We start from the raw sequence: 21,298 nt of genomic DNA, 5'->3' as shown, positions 1-21,298 counted from the left end.
ACACTATTCCTATTACAAGGGATTACATTTCTTGTAATAGGAATAAAAGCAATCAAATATATATATATATTTTTTTAAGTGTAAAAAATAAATAAATAAGTAAAATAAAAAAAAAATAAAAAAAAAATAAAACGCCCCTGTCCCCGGTAGCTCGCGCTCAGAAGCGAACGCACATGTAAGTCCCGCCCACGTATGTAAACGTTGTTCAAACCACACATGTGAGGTGTCGCCGCGTGCGTTAGAGCGAGAGCAACAAATCTAGCACTAGACCTCCTCTGTAACTCTAAACTGTTAACCTGTAAACGTTTTAAAGCGTCGCCTATGGAGATTTTTAAGTAACGAAGTTTGGCGCCATTCCATGAGTGTGCGCAATTTTAAAGCATGACATGTTAGGTATCTATTTACTCTGCGTTACATCCTCTTTCATATTTTACAATAAAATTGGGCTAACTTTTCTGTTTTGTTATTTTTTAATTCAAGAAACCGTTTTTTTTTCTTTCAAAAAATGCTGTTTGAAAAATTATTGCGCAAATACCGTGCAAGATAAAAAGTTGCAATGACCGCCATTTTTTTCCCTAGGGTGTCTGCTAAAAAACATATATATAATGTTTGGAGGTTCTGAGTAATTTTCTAGCAAAAGAATGATGATTTGTACATGTAGGAGAGAAGTGCCAGAATAGGCGCGGTATGGAGGTGGGTATAAAAGCCCGGTATTGAAGTGGTTAAACCTTAAAAACCTGTTGCTGTAATGGCTTTAGAAGCGTTATCTGAAGTTGGACTTTACTTGTTGTGTGTCTTACTTATAATCTATCTAATGCCCTGTACACACGATCGGATATCTGATGGAATCTAATCCGATGGATTTTTTCGTTGGATATCCGATGAAGCTGACTTTCCTCAGTCTTGCCTACACACCATCAGTCAAAAATCTGACCGTGTCCAACGCGGTGACGTAAAACACTATGGCGTGCTGAGAAAAATTAAGTTCAATGCTTCCGAGCATGCGCCAAATTGATTCTGAGCAGGCATGGATTTTTGAGTGATGGAGTTCCACACAGACAATTGCTTTTTTCTATCGGTTTTTTATCCATAGGAAAATTTTAAAACATGTTCTATTTTTTTTCACCGATGGAAAACAAACCGATGGGGCCCACACACGATCGGTTTGTCCGATGAAAACGGTCCATCGGTTCATTTTCATCAGACAAACCGATCGTGTGTGGGACTCACACGATTTTCTTCTTAAGCCATTAGTTGTTACTTTAGTTTTCATAATAATTGTATACATTGCTGATGTTTCTCCATGAATGATGTCCCTAGAGTCGTTCCTCTCACTCTGGTGTGTGCAGTGATATGTAAATTGTGTGGTGTGATTGTTGTTTTCCTACATAACCGCACCTGAAGCCGACGTTTGCATTATGTGCATGTATGTGGGAATTGGGGTTTTAAAAAATTGTTTTGTGTGTTTGTTCTTTTTCCTTACAGTGTGTTACTTTAATTTTTTTCACTTTGTTTTGCTTAATTGTATTTCTATCACACAGTATAGGGGGGTTGATGGCCTGTATCTGAGGAGACCATAGAAGCAGCATTAGAAAGAAATGTGAGCATGGCTTCAGTCAGGCGATGGTCCTGGTGGTCTTGGTCTTGTTCTCCTTCAGGTCCTCTAACCTTGTAGATGGTGACATGGACTTGTTGGGTGGGAATGAGCAGGAGGGGCTCTGGGTTCTCTTGTACCCAATCAGCTTGTTATGGATAAAAGATTAAAGTGTCTTCTGGGAATTTACAGGGATTTGGATGTTTAGAGGGTTCCATAAGTGGGCGGGGCTGGTATTAATGAGAGGCGTGTCATATTTTAATCAGTTTCTTAGCATAGATGATATAAATGGTATAAATATATCCTTGAAATGTAAACAATCGATCTCTTTTCTTCTGTTGTTAAAGTGTCACATATATATGATTAATAAAGTTGGATTCTATTCTCACCGCACAATAGCGTGGTCTGGGTTCTTCTACAACATCCCCCCAAAAATGTAATCTTCCAGTTGTAGGAGTCTGGTGGAATGGGTGACAAGCTGATTGTATGTCTTAGGTCCCTTGTACATGGGGGGTCCAGCCCCTGTGTGTGCAATGCTGGCGTTATAATACACCTGATGGGCACAGGTACAGCGTGTGATTACTATGCCTCAGTTTATGAATGGATGGGATCCTCTCTGCAGAGACTTCTATTCATTCCTATGTATTGCAGCTGAGCCTGCAGAGGAAGGGAAGGAACTCCGTCTTCAGTCACTTTCTCTGTCTCAAATAAGAGACATTAGAGGTCTGATTAGACCCCAGATATCTCTCCAAAGCCCCCCTCCCAAAAAATGTAAAAATAAAATGATACTTGTTCAAAAAAATAAACTAAGACTCATAGTAAAGGTTGATGTAGACATGCTTCTGATCTCCCTTCTCTCTGAAGTCCGAGGTTACACTCCAGAAGATCCTGACAGGTGATGAAGAAGAGATCCGATGTCTCCTCACCGCTTGTTTATAACACATTTTTTTCAACAAATGCATCCAATCACACAGTTGCGGGGTGTTTGCAGCGCTTCCCCATTGATTTGAATGTGTAGCGTTCGGCGGGCGACATTGCTGCAAGTCGGGACAACTTTGTCACGGGTGCAAAGCACTACGACCCCATCATGTAAACATCTCCGTCCACTGCCCATTGCAGCTTAAGGGTATGTGGGTGGCAGGCGGGAGAAACGCAGCTCAACTGGTCATTCCCCATGCAAGTCTAAACAAAGCCTAAGGCCTCGTTCATGTGGGACATACTACTTGGCGTGTTTAGCTGCAGAGGGGTGCACAGGTGTTCTGTACATCCCATGCAGCCAGTCCCATTCATGTCAAATGGGACACAGAAGCTGCCCGGGAATGTGCAGGTGGAATCCAGGATCCACATGCTCTTTCTGCCTCAAGATAAGACGGAGAAGGTACCAGGGGCAGTCTCTGCACTGATTGGCCTTGCAGAGTGCTCCAGGAGGCACATCATTAGAGGGCTCGGATTAATGACGGTATGTATACCGCTGTGACATATGCACAGCTTGACTCCAAGGAGCTTCAGTTCTTCCTGCTCTCCTCCCTAGATTGGAAGGTGTCCCCCTCCCCATCTGGAGATCTTACAGGACCAAAGGCCAGGGAGTTTGTTTCTGGGGGCAGCTTCTTCCAACTGTAGAGAACTCCTGGCCATAAGGCAGGCCCTGGGGGCGTTCAAGGGCAGCAGTAAAGAAGTCAAGATCCTCTCAGACAATGCTACGATGGTGGTGTACATAAACCACCAGGGGGTACCAGGTCCCAAAGCCTCTTGAGTCTGACCCTGGAGATCCTGGGGTAGAAGGAAGTCAGACTGCTCTTCATGTAAGTGGTCCATATGAAGCAGGGATCCTCAAACTACGGCCCTCCAGCTGTTGTATAACTACACATCCCATGGGGCCTTGTAACACACTGACATTCACAGACATGACTGGGCATGATGGGAATTGTAGTTCCTGAACAACTGGAGGGCCGTAGTTTTGAAGACCCTTGATATAAAGGTTCCCACCAGAGTAGAGGCAGACTTTCCTCAGCTGGCAACCCATCCATCAAGGAGGGGGGAGGGGAGATAAACGGTGAGATGTTTTTCTATCCAAGGGCAATTTTTGGTACCCTGGAAATAGATCCTTTTGCCCGCAGGAAGAACAGAAATGTGCAGGAAGGTATTTTTTAGACATGTGCACACTTCAATATTTTGTTTTGGAATTTTGTTTTAGTCCGAAAAATTCATTTATTTTGTTACTCCCGAAATTATTTTTTATTTATTTTGTTTTGTTAAAAAATGCATTTGTCCAAAAATCCGAATGAATTAAAGTTGAATCTTTCAATTGAAGACTTATGGCGTCTGTCGAATGTTCTAAGAAGATTCAACGAAGCAGCTAAACTATATCTTATACCCTCCCAGATAGAAAGCACCTCCCTAGGGAACACTTAACCCTTTGATCACCGCTAGTGTTAACCCTTCCTGCCAGTGCCATTTATACAGTGATCCGTTTTTTAGCACTAATCACTGTATTGGTGTCTCTGGTCCCCAAAAAGTGTGACTTAGGGTCAGATTTGTCCGCTGCAATGTCGCAGTCCTGCTAATAAAAAAATAATCGCTGATCCCCGTCATTACTAATAAAGAAAAAGTCCCTAAATCTTTTCCCTACTTTGTAGATGCTATAACTTTTGCGCAAACCAATCAATATACGCTTATTGGAAATGTTTTTACCGAAAATATGAAGAAGAATGCATATTGTTTTTTTACATTTGTTATTGGATTTATTATAGCAGAAAGTAAAGAACATTTTTTATATAAAAAACACACTGTAAATAAAAGAAAAACACACAAAACAAATGTTAAAGCCCCCAGTTCCCACATACATGCACATCATGCAAATGGCAGCTTCAGGTGCGGTTATGTAGGAAAACAACAATCACACCACACATATCGCTGCACACACCAGAGGGAGAGGAATGACTCTAGGGACATCATTCATGGAGAACTTCTTATGCCGCGTACACACCACCGCTTTTCATGACGAGAAAAATGCAATTGTTTTTGAATTGGTCGTTAAAAACGGTCGTGTGCAGGCTCCAGAGCATTTTTCTAGTCGAGAAAAATGGGCATTAAAAATTTAGAACATGCTCTATTTTTTCTCGTCGTGAAAAACAGTCGTGTGTATGATTTAACGACGGGGAATAAAACGCGCATGCTCAGAAGCAAGTTATGAGATGGGAAATTAGCATAATCAACCCAAAGGGTGGCGCCATCCGAATAGAACTTCCCCTTTATAGTGCTGTCTTACGTGTTGTACGTCACCGCGCGGTGCGCGAGCATTTTGTATCACGATCGTGTGCATGAAAGGCAGGCTTGAGAGGAATCACGTCGAGAAAAACGTTGTTTTTTTGTTTCCATGACATGAAAAACGGTCGTGTGTACGCGGCTTAATCTGGATCTGGAAAGAATTTTAAAAGCGTCACCTATGGGCAATTTTTGGTACTGAAGTTTGTCACCATTTCACAAGCACATGCGACTTTTACACCTTGACATGTTTGGTATCTAGATTCAAGGCAGAAACATCAAATGTTATATCTGGCCAAGAAATTGGGTAATATATTGTTTTTGTGTGACCTTAAATTACTTTTAATGTATTTTTACAGAAAACATGCATTTGATAAACAGCTGCGCTAATATCCTGTAACATAAAAAAAGCAAATACCACCATTTTATTCTCTAGGGTCTCTGTTTTCACAAAATAAACAATGTTTGGGGGTTTTAAATAATCATCTGGCCTAAAATGTGAATTTATCCATGTGCATAAAAAGACAAAAGCAACTCTGACAGTGAAAGAAACAACATCAGCAATGTATAAAATTATTATGAAAACTATAATAACAACTAATGGCTTAAGAAGAAAACCCACCATATTACTCAACCGAGTTCCAACTCAACCCCTCCAAGAAAATGGACCCCACTTCCTCCCACCCAGGTGCCGGTTGGATCTCCTTTACCTTGTGTAGATATCCCCTTCTGAGATCCTCATGATATAAAATAAATGTACAACACTCTCTATGTGACACCGGTGCCACAAAGAATGTCAGGGACCACCATGTCAGGGACCACCATGTCAGGGACCACCATGTCAGGGACCACCATGTCAGGGACCACCATGTCAGGGACCACCATGTCAGGGACCACCATTGTCAGGGACCACCATGTCAGGGACCACCAGTGCAGAGCGGGATTATTATCAGTTATTACTTGTATATACACAGCAGAGATCTCCCGCGGTGTCTGATATTGTTATATGAGAATGCTGAGCGATGATGCCCCGCCCCCACTATTATGATTGACAGTGCACCGTTCTTATAACTTCGGGGGTGGGACATCAGCATTGGTGTGCTTGTATATTATACCTGACACAGTGGGACATCCCTGCTGTGTCATACAATTACTGATGATAATCCCGCTCTGCACAGAGATAGCAGGCAGGGGCGGGGGTGGTGCAGGGGGGGCGGGAATAGAGTGAAGGGGGATGGAGTGGAGGTGAAGTGGAGGGGCGGTGACTGGCAGGAGCAGAGGAGGAGGAGGGAGGATAGAGGAGAAGGAGGGCACCTCCTCCATGACCGGCACAGACTGGGGGCTGTGAGACCCCCTCCGCCCACAACATGTCTGCTTCCTTCTGCTCGGCTTTCAGAGGACTACAAGGGGGCGTGTCAGACCGCTGGCTGAGCTCAGGAAAGGGAAAGCAGCCAGCGGACTTACAAACAGGAAGTCAGCAGGTAATAACGGTTGTTCAGCAAGTTCAGCAGCCTATTACAGGGGAACTACAGAGCTCAGAAGAACATGGATGGCAAAGTGGGTGAATGTAGGAGATCAGCAACAAGGACATGGAAACACAATTTGGCCGGAGTTCTGCTTCAAGGTTTAAACCACCATATGAATGAAAACTGACAGTTGTAAGAACCCCCGTCAGTGTTATATGGTGTTTCCCATCCCCCTCCAACTGTTATTTTTGACAAATAGCTTGGCCTTCTACAGGAAGTGGAAGAAAACAGATCTACTGGGAGGGTCAACAGGTAATAAAAATGTTACAAGGGGAAACTCGGAAAAACAAAAACATCTACGCGAATAACAGATTGCACCATTTATGGAATTAGTTACACTTTAGTGCCAACATCATAACATTTCCAGGGATAAGAAGTGTTCTTTACAAACTTTACCCCAAAAAGAGATCTGTCCAATCAGAGTCATTGAAGTGAACCCCATTCAGAGGAATTTCAGCCTCCTAGTGAAAGTATGAGTACTGTTGAATGAATCCCATAAACAGCAGCAACTCAGTGTTGGACGTCCTACACCAGCTTGGGAAGTTGCTTTCTCACTGAACAGAGACTTCTCCCTGGCTGGTGTCCCAACTACAGACCTGCCTGTAAAGCTGTCATCTATGAGGCCTCGTACACACGACAGAGAAACTCGACGTGCTTGGCACGTCGAGTTCCTCGTCGAGTTTTGGGATGAAGCCGCCGAGGAGCTCGGCGGGCCGCCTTCTCCCATAGAACAACGAGAAAATAGAGAACATGTTCTCTATTTTCTCGTCGAGTTCCTCGGCGGCTCCATCGAGCCAAAACTGTACAGACGACAGAGTTTCTCGGCAGAATCCGGGATTTGACCGAGTTTCTCGGTGAATTCTGCCGAGAAACTCTGTCGTGTGTACGAGGCCTCAGAGGAGAGGAAACACGGAAAGGAAGCATTGATGGTGAAGAGGGAGGGGGGACATGTAATGGGAGGTGTGGACAAGGTGGGCTTAGCTGGGGCCCTCAAGCCTGGCTGATGAAGTATCAACAGTCAGAAGAATTTGGAATGAGCTTTCATAATTTGGAAGGTTCAGCAAGATGCCACTTGACCACTAGTCTTTGTACGGCGGCAGTGTTGGTCATGTATTAGCTCCGTATCTGTCAATGAAGAAAACATTTGGGATCACAGCTTAGTTAGTGAATGATGAAATACATTACATGTTCAGACAAAGCTCCATGAAAAAAAGGTAAACATGAGAATAACGATGAAAACAATTCAGTCATGGGCGCTTATCTAAAAAAAATGTCAAAAGGTAAAATATTTGCAGGCCTTCTAAGTGTGTGTCTGATGGAGATAAGAACTAAACACAAATAGCTAGATTCAGGTAGAGTTAGGTCGGTGTATCAGTAGATACGCCGACCTAACTCAGAATCTGCGCCGACCTAAGTTTAAGTGTATTCTCAAACTGAGATACACTTAAACATATCTAAGATACGACGGCTTGCGCCGTAGTATCTTAGGGTGCGATATTTAGGCTGGCCGCTAGTTGGCACTTCCATTGCGGTCGGTGTAGAATATGTAAATAGATACGCCTATTCACAAACGTATGCCCGGCCGACGCAGTACAGATACGCCGTTTACGTAACGCATTTTCAGGCGTAAAGTTATTCCATCAAATAGCTGGAATACTAATGTTAAGTATGGCCGTCGTTCCCGCGTTGAAATTCGAAAATTTTACGTCGTTTGCGTAAGTCGTCCGTGAATAGGGATTTACGTCATTTACGTCCACGTCTAAACCAATAGGCCCGTGCGGCGTACGTTGCCGCAATGCACACTGGGATATGTAGGCGGACGGCGCATGCGCCGTTCCAAAAAAATGTCAATCACGTCAGGTCAAACCAAATGAACATTAAACACGCCCCCTCAGCCAATTTTGAATTAGGCTCCCTTACGCCCGCCCGCTTTAGGCTACGCCGCCGCAACTTAGCAGGCAAGTACATTGTGAATCATGTACTTACCTCGCTAACTTACGGCGGCGTAGTGTAAACACGATACACTACGCCGCCGCAAAGTTAGGACGCCCTTTCTGAATCCAGCTAAAAGCCTCCAATCATTACATTCCAGTTTGCTCACAAATTTGTGTTACTTTTTTTGAGAAGCATTTTATCTTTTAACTTCTTCCCTAGCTTGTGGGATAACATTGGGGCTGTGAAACTAATGGGATGCCCGCAACTCCTTTGATACCCCTTATTTCAGAGTTTCCTCTCTGCAGCTGAAGCTTGTAAATCCTCTGGTGATAGATGATGCCGACATTAATGTAAAAGCTTTGTCACATTCAGAGCATTAAAATGGCTTCTCTCCAGTGTGAATCCTCTGGTGTCTGATAAGGGTTGACTTATGTGTAAAAGCTTTGCCACATTCAGAACACTGATATGGTTTCTCTCCAGTGTGAATCCTCTGGTGTCTCATAAGGTGTGACTTCTGTGTAAAAGCTTTTCCACATTCAGAACACTGATATGGTTTCTCTTCAGTGTGAATCCTCTGGTGTATAATAATGTATGACTTCTGTGTAAAAGCTTTGCCACATTCAGAACACTGATATGGTTTCTCTTCAGTGTGAATCCTCTGGTGTCTCATAAGGGTTGACTTCTGTGTAAAAACGTTGTCACATTCAGAACATTGATATGGCTTCTCTTCGGTGTGAACCCTCTGGTGTATGATAAGCTGTGACTTAAATGTAAAAATGTTGTCACATTCAGAACACTGATATGGTTTCTCTTCAGTGTGAATCTTCTGGTGTCTCATAAGGTGTGACTTATGTGTAAAAGCTTTGTCACATTCAGAACACGGATATGGTTTCTCTCCAGTGTGAACCCTCTGGTGTCTGATAAGATCATTCTTGGTTGTAAAAGCTTTGTCACATTCAGAACATTGATATGGCTTCTCTCCATGGTGAAACCTCTGGTGTATGATAAGATGAGACTTAAATGTAAAAACGTTGTCACATTCAGAACACTGATATGACTTCACTCCATTATAAACCTTCTGGTGTGTGATACGTTTTGCCTCCATTGTAAATCTTTATAACATTCCAAACAAGAAATATCTTCTGAAATGACTCCTCTTATATATACATGGGTTGGACTTTACTGTAAAGTCATTGTCACTTCCAGAACACTGAAATTACTTCTCTCCTGTTCTCCTCTGAGGCGGGATCGATGTTGAAGAGAATTCAGAACAACATTTAGAACACGGATATGACTTGTGTCCTGTGTGAATCCTCCAGTGAATTGTGATAAAGACTTTCAGTGACTTCAGACACCCATATGGCTTCACTTCCCATGTGACTTTGTTGTATTGATGAAGACCAACATGATAGAAAACTTGATTCCTCAATCCACCTGTACAGAAAAAATAAAAATAAAAGTCAGAATTCTATAAAAAGAGCTGAATAAAGTTGTTTTCTTTTATAACATTCATTATTAAATGTATCTAATATATAGAAACAATATATACAATATCATTTTACTGAGGACAATATATTATTCCCATTGGCTGATTAAATTTAAATTTTATTACAATTTCCAGCGGGAGAATCTCATTCAGAGAAATGTGCTGCATAGTGATGGAGGAATGTTCTTGGGTTCAGATTTGTGAGGACTTTAGGCAAGACGTCTAAAAATCCCCAAAATTGCAGAAATTAAATACAAACCTCATTGAAATCAATAGGAGGCAAATCTTGAAAATCAATTCTCTGCATTTTCAAAGTGATTAATTATTCCTAATGATCTTCCTCGCCCTTCAGAGATGTGGTGAGATCTTCCTTTCCTTTGATCTCAGTAACCCTGGAAATCCACAGAGACATTTCAGTGGAATAGAAGATCTCACCACGTTTATAAGGTGAATGAGTAGTGATATTTTATATATAGCTTTAGAAAGGAGGGTCATGTGTAGAGGAAAAGCTGAAGAGTCATCTCTCAGGTGTATTCTGGGTAGATGTTTGGTAAGTCTTTAAATTTCTCTCCACAAAGGGAACAGCAGATATATATATATATACACTCCACTCTAAAAAAAGAGTTCTGGAGCTTTTTTGGGGCGATTGTTGCACATAGGGCAGCCCAGTCAAATAAATGGTCTACCCTATGCGTGACGAGTGAAAATCCTTCAGAGTGCTAAAAAACCTCATGGGGGAATGCAAGTTCCCACTACGCAGAGATATGAATGCGGCTTGACAGCTGAGTGACTCCATCACCTCCATCCTATGTACCTATATAAAGCTGGCCATATACTATGCAATCTGATTGTACAATGTCCTTTAGGTGTACCAGGTTGTATAGTGTATGGTGATCATTACAGGACCCAGGACACACTTCTCCTGATTACAATATTACAGCTCTATCCACATCGGCCGTTATCTGATCGCTCAGCTCCTGCACACTCTGCCAAATGAACGATCTATAGCTGTGTATTTAGTGAGAACAGTGATCACTGATTGCATAGAAAAAACATGTACCTGAGGAGGTGGGTGGAAGGGGGAGGGTAGATGGTGCAGGGTGTGTCCAGGAAGTAAAGGAGAAGTGATTATCCACTTAAGGACCGAGCTTCTTTCTGAGATTTGGTGTTTTTATTAGAAAATCAATTAGAACCCCCAAACATTATAAAAAAATAAATAAAAAATTCTAAAACCCTAGAGAATAAAATGGCGATCATTGCAATACTTTATGTCACACCATATTTGCACAGCGGTCTTACAAGCGCACTTTTTTTGGAAAAAGAAAAAAAAAATATTAAAAAATAAGACAACAGTAAAGTTAGCCCATTTTTTGTATATTGTGAAAGATAATGTTACGGCGAGTAAAATGATACCCAACATGCACGCTTCAAAATTGCGCCCGCTTGTGGAATGGCGACAAACCTTTACCCTTAAAAATCTCCATAGGCGACGTTTAAAAAATTCTACGGGTTCTTTTAAGTTACAGAGAAGGTCTAGGACTAGAATTATTGCTCTCGCTCTAACAATCGCGGCGATACCTCACATGTGTGCTTTGAATACCGTTTTCATATGCGGACGCTACTCACGTATGCGTTCGCTTCAGCACACAAGCTCGGCAGGATGGGGCACGTTTAATTTTTATCTTTTATTTTACCTTTTATTTTTTACACTGTTCTTTAAAAACAAAAAACAAAGTGTCACTTTTATTCCTATTACAAGGAATGTAAATATCCCTTTGTAAGGGGTTAGCTCGGTAGCGGGGGGGTGTGACCCCCTGGATGGGATCACTACACACTGAACGATACAGAGAAACAGCCGAAGACAAAAACAAAGAATTTGGTTTATTCTTCCATCTTGCTGGAAACAAGTGCAAGCATCCAAACAGCATAAATAAAATAAACCCTGGCCACTTGGGGCGTCTACCTTCACCACACAGGGACCTATCTATGGAGTCCGGCACAGCCTAGTGCTGGGCAGACACTGCTGGGCATACAACAGAAAAACAAATAGGGCCAGATTCTCAAAAGAGTTACGCCGGTAAATCTACAGCTACACCGGCGTAATTCGAAAATCCCGCCGGTGTATCATTGTTTTGTATTCTCAAAACAAGATACGCCGAAATTAGGCTAGGATCCGACTGGTGTAAGTCACTTACACCGTCAGATCCTAAATGCAATACTACGCAGGCCGCTAGGTGGCGTTTACATTCAGGTCTCATTTGACTATGCAAATGAGCCTGATACGCCGATTCCCGAACGAATTTGCGCCGCCTCGTCGTTGTTTCCGTCGTTTCCGTAGTTTCCGTAAGCGTAAGGTTACCCCTGCTATATGAGGGGTAACCTTACGCCAGTCCGCCGTATGCCATGTTAAGTATGGCGTCAGGTCCGCGTCGTCTTTTTCCGTCGGTTACGTTGTTTTACTAAGTCGTTCGCGAATACGACTTGACGTCAATGACGCTCACGTCGGCGTCATTGACGTTTTCCGTCGTGAGCTAGAGCATGCGCACTGGGCTATTTTTACGTCTGGCGCATGCGCAGTTCGATTGGCGCGGGGACGCGCTTAATTTGAATACAAGCCACCCCCTTTGAATTATGCGGCCATACGCCGGGCCATTTACACTACGCCGCCGCAAATTACGGAGCAAGTGCTTTGTGAATATGGCACTTGCTCAAGTAATTTGCGGCGGCGTGGTCTAAATGGCTTACACTACGCCAACGCGGAATCTATGAGAATCTGGCCCATAGTCCTTTTGATTTTTATCACACAGAAAAATCAACAGCACCTCACCTCTTCAGAAGTATTTCTGTTCACTGCTCTCCTTCACTCAAAAAGCCTCATAATGCAGCCTGGAATACTTATAGAAACCTTAATTGCCTCATTCTGAACAGCTGAAGTTTTCCAACGCCCTTAAACCTTTCTGGCTACTTCTGCAGCCGACACCCGATAATAACTGGTGTATTGTCTAAACAAGGCAGAAATGTATCTCCCGTCTGTGACAACACCCACAGATTTACCTGACTTCCTTTCACACCTTGTAATAGAAAAAAGCATGACAGGTCCTCTTAAATATGAGATCTGGGGGTCGAAAAGACGTCACGTCTCATATTTACATAAAAATACAATAAAAAATGTAATTGTAATTTAAAAAAAAATCTCAAAAAAATGTCCCTCTAAGATCTATGGGCGGAAGTGATGTTTTGACGTGGCTTCCACCCTGCTATGGTATGGAGACGGGTGGGGGCATCTTCCCCTCACTCATCTCCATACCCAGCCAGCAGATAGATGTGATTGCCTCCACCGCTACCGACAGCTCCGGTTAGCTGTAGAGGGCACGGGAGAGTGGCGGGAGGGGGAGGGCCCTCTCCCGCCACCGATAAAAGTGATCTTGCTGCGAATCTGCCGCAGAGACCACCATTATCGGAAACCGGACCCCCAGGGAAGAGGAGGATACCGGGGTTATAGAAGCAAGCTGCTGCCATAACAGAGATATCCCTCTACAAACAGCCGACGTATATCGGAGTGCGGAGGTCCGGAAGTGATTATACAGCCAGCTGGACACTGAGGTGGGGGGTGTAAGATAAACAGAAATAAGTACATTAATGGTATATTGTACATGGGGGGGGGGCTGGGATTTAGGAGGGGAACTTATCCTTTAAGTCAGCAATGTGAGGGGTGCAGTGTTTGGGATGCACAGTGTTTATAGATTAGTGAGGGGGAGGGGTGAAAGGACGCAGTGAGATTCTGCGACAATAAAGACCGCTCTTGGACAGATTGTCTGGTGAGGTCTAATGACCACAAAGCTACAATATAAAATGTCCCAGAAGCAGATTTCTCCACCTGGTGGCTGAAATCCGGAGGATGGAATATTTGACGGCCTCTGTTAACGACTCCATACCACAATTTGAAAAAGTCTGGGAACCTTGGGATCTCTCGAGATACGGGACCCCTGTGTCACTGCCCTCACCTTAGTATATGCTTCCCCCGTGTGTTTTTTTTTTTTTTTTTTTTTTTTTTTATTTTCTGTTTGTACCTCTAATGTATTCCTGAGAGTTGTTTTATACGATCCTGTAGCTTCATGCAGATCATTTCTGTGCTCTGCGTTCCTGGACACTATGTATATGTCATTTACTTTCATGTTCTTTTTTTTTTTTCTCTCGCTCTTTGTACAATTCTGTATCATCATTGTGTTGAACGTTTCAATACTTTGATACTGTGATGTCTTACTTGTTTTATTATAACCCAATAAAAATACAATTTAATAAAATGTCCCAGAAGGGGGCGCTCTGTCAGGGGGGGACAGAGAAGAGCGATCTGGAGATCTGACCTCGGAAGGAACAGTAATGGGAGGTGTACTGTAGATCTGCTTCATTGCCGGGTTCACCTCCATTACCACCAACAAGTGATCTTCCATATACCAGCAAAGACAAGTGTGACCCCAAATCTCATCCAGTAACCTTACATGAGAACATGTCCCCCCCATCCCCCATCCTGTGTCAGGGTGCAGAAGGAGGATCTAGTCTGCCGGTCTGTAGTAAGTATGGTGGAGAGGAGGGGGAGGGGTATTAGGAAGGTCATGTATGTCAGCTGTGCTGGATCATTAGAGGCCCCAGACCTGCAATCCGGACAGTTCAGTGTACAGACAGAGGGGGGATTTACTAAATAGGATGTTCAAAGAAATTTCCCCCAGAGATCAGTGAATGTGGTGAAATGTCACTTTGTAATGAATATCCAATCACGTGCAAAGAAATAAAACACATGGAGTTTTACTTACACGTGATTGGATGATGGAAGTCAGCAGAGCGCCGCCCCATTCACTGACCCCTTGTCTACCAATGTACATTCTTTATCCTTCTGGTATTCAAAAGGTTAATAGAGAAAATAGCTTTGTGTTATTCCCAGCCAGTGATTGGCCGTCATGTAGAAGTGATCGGAGCAGCTGGGGAACCGGCCAATCACAATACAGACAATGTGTCACCCCTCCCCCCTGCTATTTCCTGCCGTGTTTTGTCTAGGAGGTCCAAGATGGTGATTGTCAGGTAGGAGGCGCTTGGAGAACATCCCATCCCCCGATATTCTCTGTCATGAATGACAAGAATTGTGTCACCTCCGGGGTCACCGCTGTCATTCCCGACTACTGTAGCTGGTCATGTACAACACAATATATAGAGTAGAGGGGTCAGCACTATTGTAATGTACAACACAATATATAGAGTAGAGGGGTCAGCACTATGGTAATGTACAACACAATATATAGAGTAGAGGGGTCAGCACTATTGTAATGTACAACACAATATATAGAGTAGAGGGGTCAGCACTATTGTAATGTACAACACAATATGTAGAGTAGAGAGGTCAGCACTATTGTAATGTACAACACAATATATAGAGTAGAGGGGTCAGCACTATGGTAATGTACAACACAATATATAGAGTAGAGGGGTCAGCACTATTGTAATGTACAACACAATATATAGAGTAGAGAGGTCAGCACTATTGTAATGTACAACACAATATATAGAGTAGAGAGATCAGCACTATTGTAATGTACAACACAATATATAGAGTAGAGAGGTCAGCACTATTGTAATGTACAACACAATATATAGAGTAGAGGGGTCAGCACTATTGTAATGTACAACACAATATATAGAGTAGAGGGGTCAGCACTATTGTAATGTACAACACAATATATAGAGTAGAGAGGTCAGCACTATTGTAATGTACAACACAATATATAGAGTAGAGAGGTCAGCACTATTGTAATGTACAACACAATATATAGAGTAGAGAGGTCAGCACTATTGTAATGTACAACACAATATATAGAGTAGAGAGGTCAGCACTATTGTAATGTACAACACAATATATAGAGTAGAGGGGTCAGCACTATTGTAATGTACAACACAATATATAGAGTAGATGGGTCAGCACTATTGTAATGTACAACACACTATATAGAGTAGAGAGGTCAGCACAATGTTATAGTCATAGTGCCCCTTATACTGCTGGTCAGGGGGGACAAATGATTTGGGTCTGTGGTCAGCAGGATGAAAACAATGTTCAGCCATAGTGGTCAGTGGGAGGAGTCTGATGTTACAGACTATGGTATCGGGGTACAGGGATGTGGGGGGTCAGACAACACACGGGGTATCACCTTCTGTTGTATATCCACAGAAATCACCCAGCACGCTGGCAGATTGTCAGGAGAACCCCAAGTTCCCACCCCAGACAGGGGTAACAGCTGTATAACAGCACACACTCTATTATCCCACCACTGCCACACACATGACAAGGAGGGAAGCCCCCCGGGAACTAGAAAACCAGGAGAGGACCTTGTTTGGTGGAGGAGGGAAGGAGAGGGAGATTATTGGTAGCCAGTAATACCAGCTGTGATAGACTTGGCACAGCCTGCAATACCTCTGACCACCACTAGAGGGAGACTCCGCCCATATCTAGCTGGCTGACCACAAAGACTAGAGCAGTCTAGTAATCAGCAGACACTTCTTGGGTTCCTCAGGCTCCCCTACAATAGGGTGACCAGACGTCCCCGGTCTCCGGGGACAGTCCCCTGATAAAGTACACGGTCCCTGGACAAAATCTGCAACCGGATTCAGAGGCAGCGCCTATACCCATTGCTTACAACCTAGTTCTAGCAGGACATGCAGCAATGTGAATATCTATACAGCATAGCAGGGATTGGTGGACAAGCCGGGGGGGGGGGGCGTATATGGCCACAAGTGAGTGGAGCTGAAAAAGTTCTGATGATGGGGATGGGCGGGGCCGATATTCAGAGCCTCACCCCCTTTGTCAAACAACCTGTGCATAGACAAAAAGCTGGTGTTTATACATTGGTGGGCGAGGGGAAGGTGGCAGGGGGCGGGACCAATTGTAACTACTGTATGTGTACCAGCAGCGGTGTATGATTCAGGTTTATTATACACCGCTGTGGGTGCGTATACTGTAGTTACAATTGTCCCCGCCCCCTTCCTCCTCGCCCACCAATGTATAAACACTGTTTGTCAATGCAGGGTTGTCTGATAAAGGGGGCGGAGCTCTGCATATGATCCCCGCCCATCCCCAACATCAGAGGTTGGACTTGACAGCTCCACTCACTGTCACTGCTCAGGTCACTGCCATAGGGTGCAGATCGAGGGGGCAGTACAATGGGAAACCCTGGGGGGTGTTTGGACATCCGTATTGGAGATCAGCATCTCCGTCCAGCATCCTTCCCTGGGGAGCTACTGACCCCCCTACAGAGCAGAACATATAGAGAGACCAGCTGTACCCACCAATCACTGTGCCCGCCAATCACTGCGCCCGCCAATCACTGCGCCCGCCAATCACTGCACCCACCAATCACTGTGCCCGCCAATCACTGCGCCCGCCAATCACTGCGCCCGCCAATCACTGCGCCCTCCAATCACTGAACCCGCCAATCACTGCGCCCGCCAATCACTGCGCCCGCCAATCACTGCGCCCGCCAATCACTGCGCCCGCCAATCACTGCGCCAGCCAATCACTGCGCCCGCCAATCACTGAACCCACCAATCACTGAACCCACCAATCACTGAACCCACCAATCACTGAACCCACCAATCACTACACCCAATCACTGCGCCCGCCAATCACTGCGCCCGCCAATCACTGCGCCCGCCAATCACTGAACCCACCAATCACTGCGCCCGCCAATCACTGTGCTAACCAATCACTGAACCCAACAATCACTGCGCCCACCAATCATTGAACCCGCCAACAACTGCACCTACCAATCACTGCACCCAACAATCACTGCACCCGCCAATCACTGAACCCACCAATCACTGAACCCTCCAATCACTGAACCCTCCAATCACTGAACCCTCCAATCACTGAACCCACTCAGAAGGCGGATCCAGGATGGTGGAGCGGCACTGCCTCCGAGTCACCAAACAGACACAACATCTGAAGGGAGAAGGTTTACTCACTCTTCTATCAGAACTCCATCTCAACTGTCTGCTGCACCGACCTCTTCTCCCCTGCAGAGTCCTCACCATCTCCAGCCTCTTCTCCTCTGCAGAGTCCTCACCATCTCCAGCCTCTTCTCCCCTGCAGAGTCCTCACCATCTCCAGCCTCTTCTCCTCTGCAGAGTCCTCACCATCTCCAGCCTCTTCTCCCCTGCAGAGTCCTCACCATCTCCAGCCTCTTCTCCTCTGCAGAGCCTCTGGCTCTAATCAAGTGCTTCAAAATACACCCCCCCTGCTTATCCCCGCCAGAGTGATTCATGTGTCTGGCGTCCTGAAAGGGGTCGCCACGGGCCGCCACTGGTGCAAGAATATTGTTTTTTGTGGAAAACACAGGCACAGCAGCCTATTCAAATGAAGGGGCCACAAGTGTGACCCAGAGCTAAAGGAGATGTATGGCCAAAGCTTGTTTGTCTGTACTTCTCCTATGGATCACAGGGGTGCAGTTTGTTCGGCACTCCTGTGACCCGGATTCAGCCGACAACGGGCTGAAGTCTGCTGTTGGCTGATGTCACAGAGCTGGCTTGTGCTTGAAAAACCACTGCGCAAATACCACGTGACATAAAACAATTGCAATTTTATTCTCTAGGGTCTCTGCTAAATATATATACAATGTTTGGGGGTTCATTTTCTAGCAAACAAAACTGATTGTTACTTGTAAACAACAAATGTCAGAAATAGGCTGAGACATGAAAGGGTTAATCATAATAAAATATTGACATGAATTGTACATTATATGATGATTATATATCGGGGGGTTTCACCATTTCACGGGACATACTGACCACCATTGTACACCATGAAGAAACCTCCACTCACTGACCACGCCCACTCACTGACCACGCCCACTTGCTGGTCACACCCACTTTTTGGCAACACACACAGGTAGCGCACCCCATCCCCCATCCAAGTTTTTTCTCTATCTTATCTTCTTAACATTTGGTAGTCATATCCCAAACATTCTAATGCCGCGTACACACCATCACTTTTTGTGATGAAAAAAAACAACATTTTTAAAAACGTAATTTTAAATGACCGTGTGTGGGGGAAAACGTAGTTTTATGTCTTCTGAAAAACAACCAAAACAAAATTCGAGCATGCTTCAATTGTTTGTGTCGTTTTTCAAAACGTCGTTTTTTGTGTTACAAAAAATCACCGCGTGTAGCTAAAACAATGTTTAAACTGAAGTTTTTAAACCCGCGCATGCTCAGAAGCAAGTTATGAAGCGAGCTTCAATGGAAAAGAGTGCTGAACGTAACCGCGCTTTGCTAGAGCATTGTGAAAAAACGATGGTGTGTAGGCAACGTCGTTTTTGAAAATGAAGTTTCAAAACATTGTTTTTCTTCACAAAAAAAAATACGTTTTTTTTTCATCAAAAAAAACGACCGTCTGTACGCGGCATTAGAAGTATCTTCTAAGAATCTTTGAGGAAAAAATGCCGATGTCCGCGGTCATTGTGCTCAGTAAAGAAACAGGCGGTATTGGACTGGTGCTCAGTGGTGGGATGGGGGGCTCCGAGGGTACAGTATGGTGGACAGGGGGGAAGTGGGAGGACAAAGAGGGGACAGGGGGCAGTAGGGGAACACATGGGAGGATGGCACAGTAGGGGAACACATGGGAGGATGGGACAGTAGGGGACACATGATAGGACAGGGGACAGTAGGGGGACTCATGTACCCCTACTGACCCCTGTCCTCCCATGAGTCCCCCTACTGTCCCCTGTCCTATCATATGTACCCCTACTGCCCCCTGTCCTCCCATATGAGGGGGCAGTAGGGGGACTCATGGGGGGACAGTAGGGGGACTCATGGGAGGACAAGGGGCAGTAGGGGGGCACATGGGAGGACAGGGGGCAGTAGGGGGACACATGGGAGGACAGGGGGCAGTAGGGGGACACATGGGAGGACAGGGGGCAGTAGGGGGACACATGGGAGGACAGGGGGCAGTAGGGGGACACATGGGAGGACAGGGGGCAGTAGGGGGACACATGGGAGGACAGGGGGCAGTAGGGGGACACATGGGAGGACAGGGGGCAGTAGGGGGACTCATGGGGGGACAGTAGGGGGACTCATGGGAGGACAGGGGGCAGTAGGGGGACTCATGGGGGGACAGTAGGGGGACTCATGGGAGGACAGGGGGCAGTAGGGGGACACATGGGAGGACAGGGGGCAGTAGGGGGTCTGATGGGAGAGGGGGCATTGGAAGGAAATAGGGGAGGACAGGGGGCACTGGGGGACAGAGGTGTGGATGGGTTGTAGTGGGGTGAATTAGGAGATGAATACCTGGCGGATGGTCCCTCTTGGCTCCTCTGTTGAGTCTTCTATGATCGGGTGACTTCTGACTCTTCCCAGCACGGTCTCCACAATCAGGGGAAAGTTCTCCTCCGTGTCCCCGATGGAAGATGGAGGCTTCTTGTCCTGGCTGAGAGGTGTGAGGGACGTTCTGTGTCTGCACTACGGATCTGGGAAGACTCCAATCACATTGTGAGCCAGCTTCCTCACAGGGGGCCCCTCCCCCACAGACGACTCAGGGCCATGCTGACTACAAACACAGGACAGGGCGTGGATCACAAAGAGGACCCCTCCCCCATTCTCTGGGATGACACAATAGAATCTCATTCCAGGTTGGTCATGTGAAGAAGGTTTGTTGGACGTTCTTCTGGTTAGTGGAGGGAAATGAACGTTGATTATTGAGCGCAGTGAGGGGAAGATTGGGAGGAGCAGGATGGGGAATGTTTCTCTCTCATATTGCACCCCCCGGGGGATCACCTCATACACTTCATCTTCTACATGTGCTGGACGCCATGACACTCATTTCTTGGGGGAAACTTTCTCCCGGAGATCTTGGAGGAGATGAAAGGAATGTTGTACGAGGCATGTGTGAGACGAGGCACATGACATCACACGCCCCGCCTTCTGCATGCGCGGTGTAACATACATTTTCATACTGGTGGTGTGGGGGAGGGGAGGTACAATAAGGGCTTCAGCAGGGATTGGATGGAATTGGATCCATGTATTGGCTTGCTGGTTGTACACGGGTCAGTCTATTGATCGATTTGTGTACAACCAGTCCGTCAGGTTTTTCCTGAATCATCAATACCACCGGCTATAGGCGGCAACACCAATCATTGTATTCTGATGGTGGGGGAGGGTCTCCTCTGTCAGAGCATAATAGCACAGCGGGAGGGATTCTCAGCAACATGTAAAAACACAAATGCCCAGATTCTCAATGGACTTACGACGGTGCAGCGCCATGTACGCCGTCGTAAGTCCTAATCTGGCCCAGCGTATCTATGCGACTGATTTTTAGAATCAGTTACGCATAGATATCCGTGAGATCTGACAGGCGTAAGTCTCTTACGCCGTCGGATCTTAAATGCAATTTTTTTTTGCCCGCTAGGTGGCGCTTCCGTCGATTTTCGCGTGAAGTATGCAAATTAGCTAGATACGCAA

The 21,298-nt window shown here is 45.2% G+C and overlaps 1 protein-coding gene and 1 pseudogene across 1 annotated transcript; one reads left to right on the top strand and one right to left on the bottom strand.

Annotated features, from left to right (window-relative positions):
• Positions 1-21,298, top strand: part of LOC120921551 — a 183,166-nt pseudogene that overhangs the window by 141,032 nt on the left and 20,836 nt on the right.
• On the bottom strand, positions 8,408-20,548 carry LOC120921549 (zinc finger protein 300-like). Its single transcript, XM_040334049.1, has 2 exons — positions 20,129-20,548; positions 8,408-9,753 (listed from the first exon to the last, which is right to left on the bottom strand). Exon 2 carries the CDS (start codon positions 9,422-9,424, stop codon positions 8,696-8,698), a length of 729 nt encoding a protein of 242 aa, XP_040189983.1. The 5' UTR covers positions 9,425-9,753; positions 20,129-20,548; the 3' UTR covers positions 8,408-8,695.

Source organism: Rana temporaria, assembly GCF_905171775.1.
Source record: "Rana temporaria chromosome 2 unlocalized genomic scaffold, aRanTem1.1 chr2c, whole genome shotgun sequence".
NCBI lineage: Eukaryota > Metazoa > Chordata > Amphibia > Anura > Ranidae > Rana > Rana temporaria.
Note: the sequence above shows the minus strand (reverse complement) of the source record. Positions and strands in the feature narration are given on the sequence as shown.

What these genes read in the sequence shown, in the direction of transcription:
- LOC120921549 (XM_040334049.1), bottom strand. Translation starts at nt 9,424, where the DNA reads ATGGAGGCAAAACGTATCACACACCAGAAGGTTTATAATGGAGTGAAG.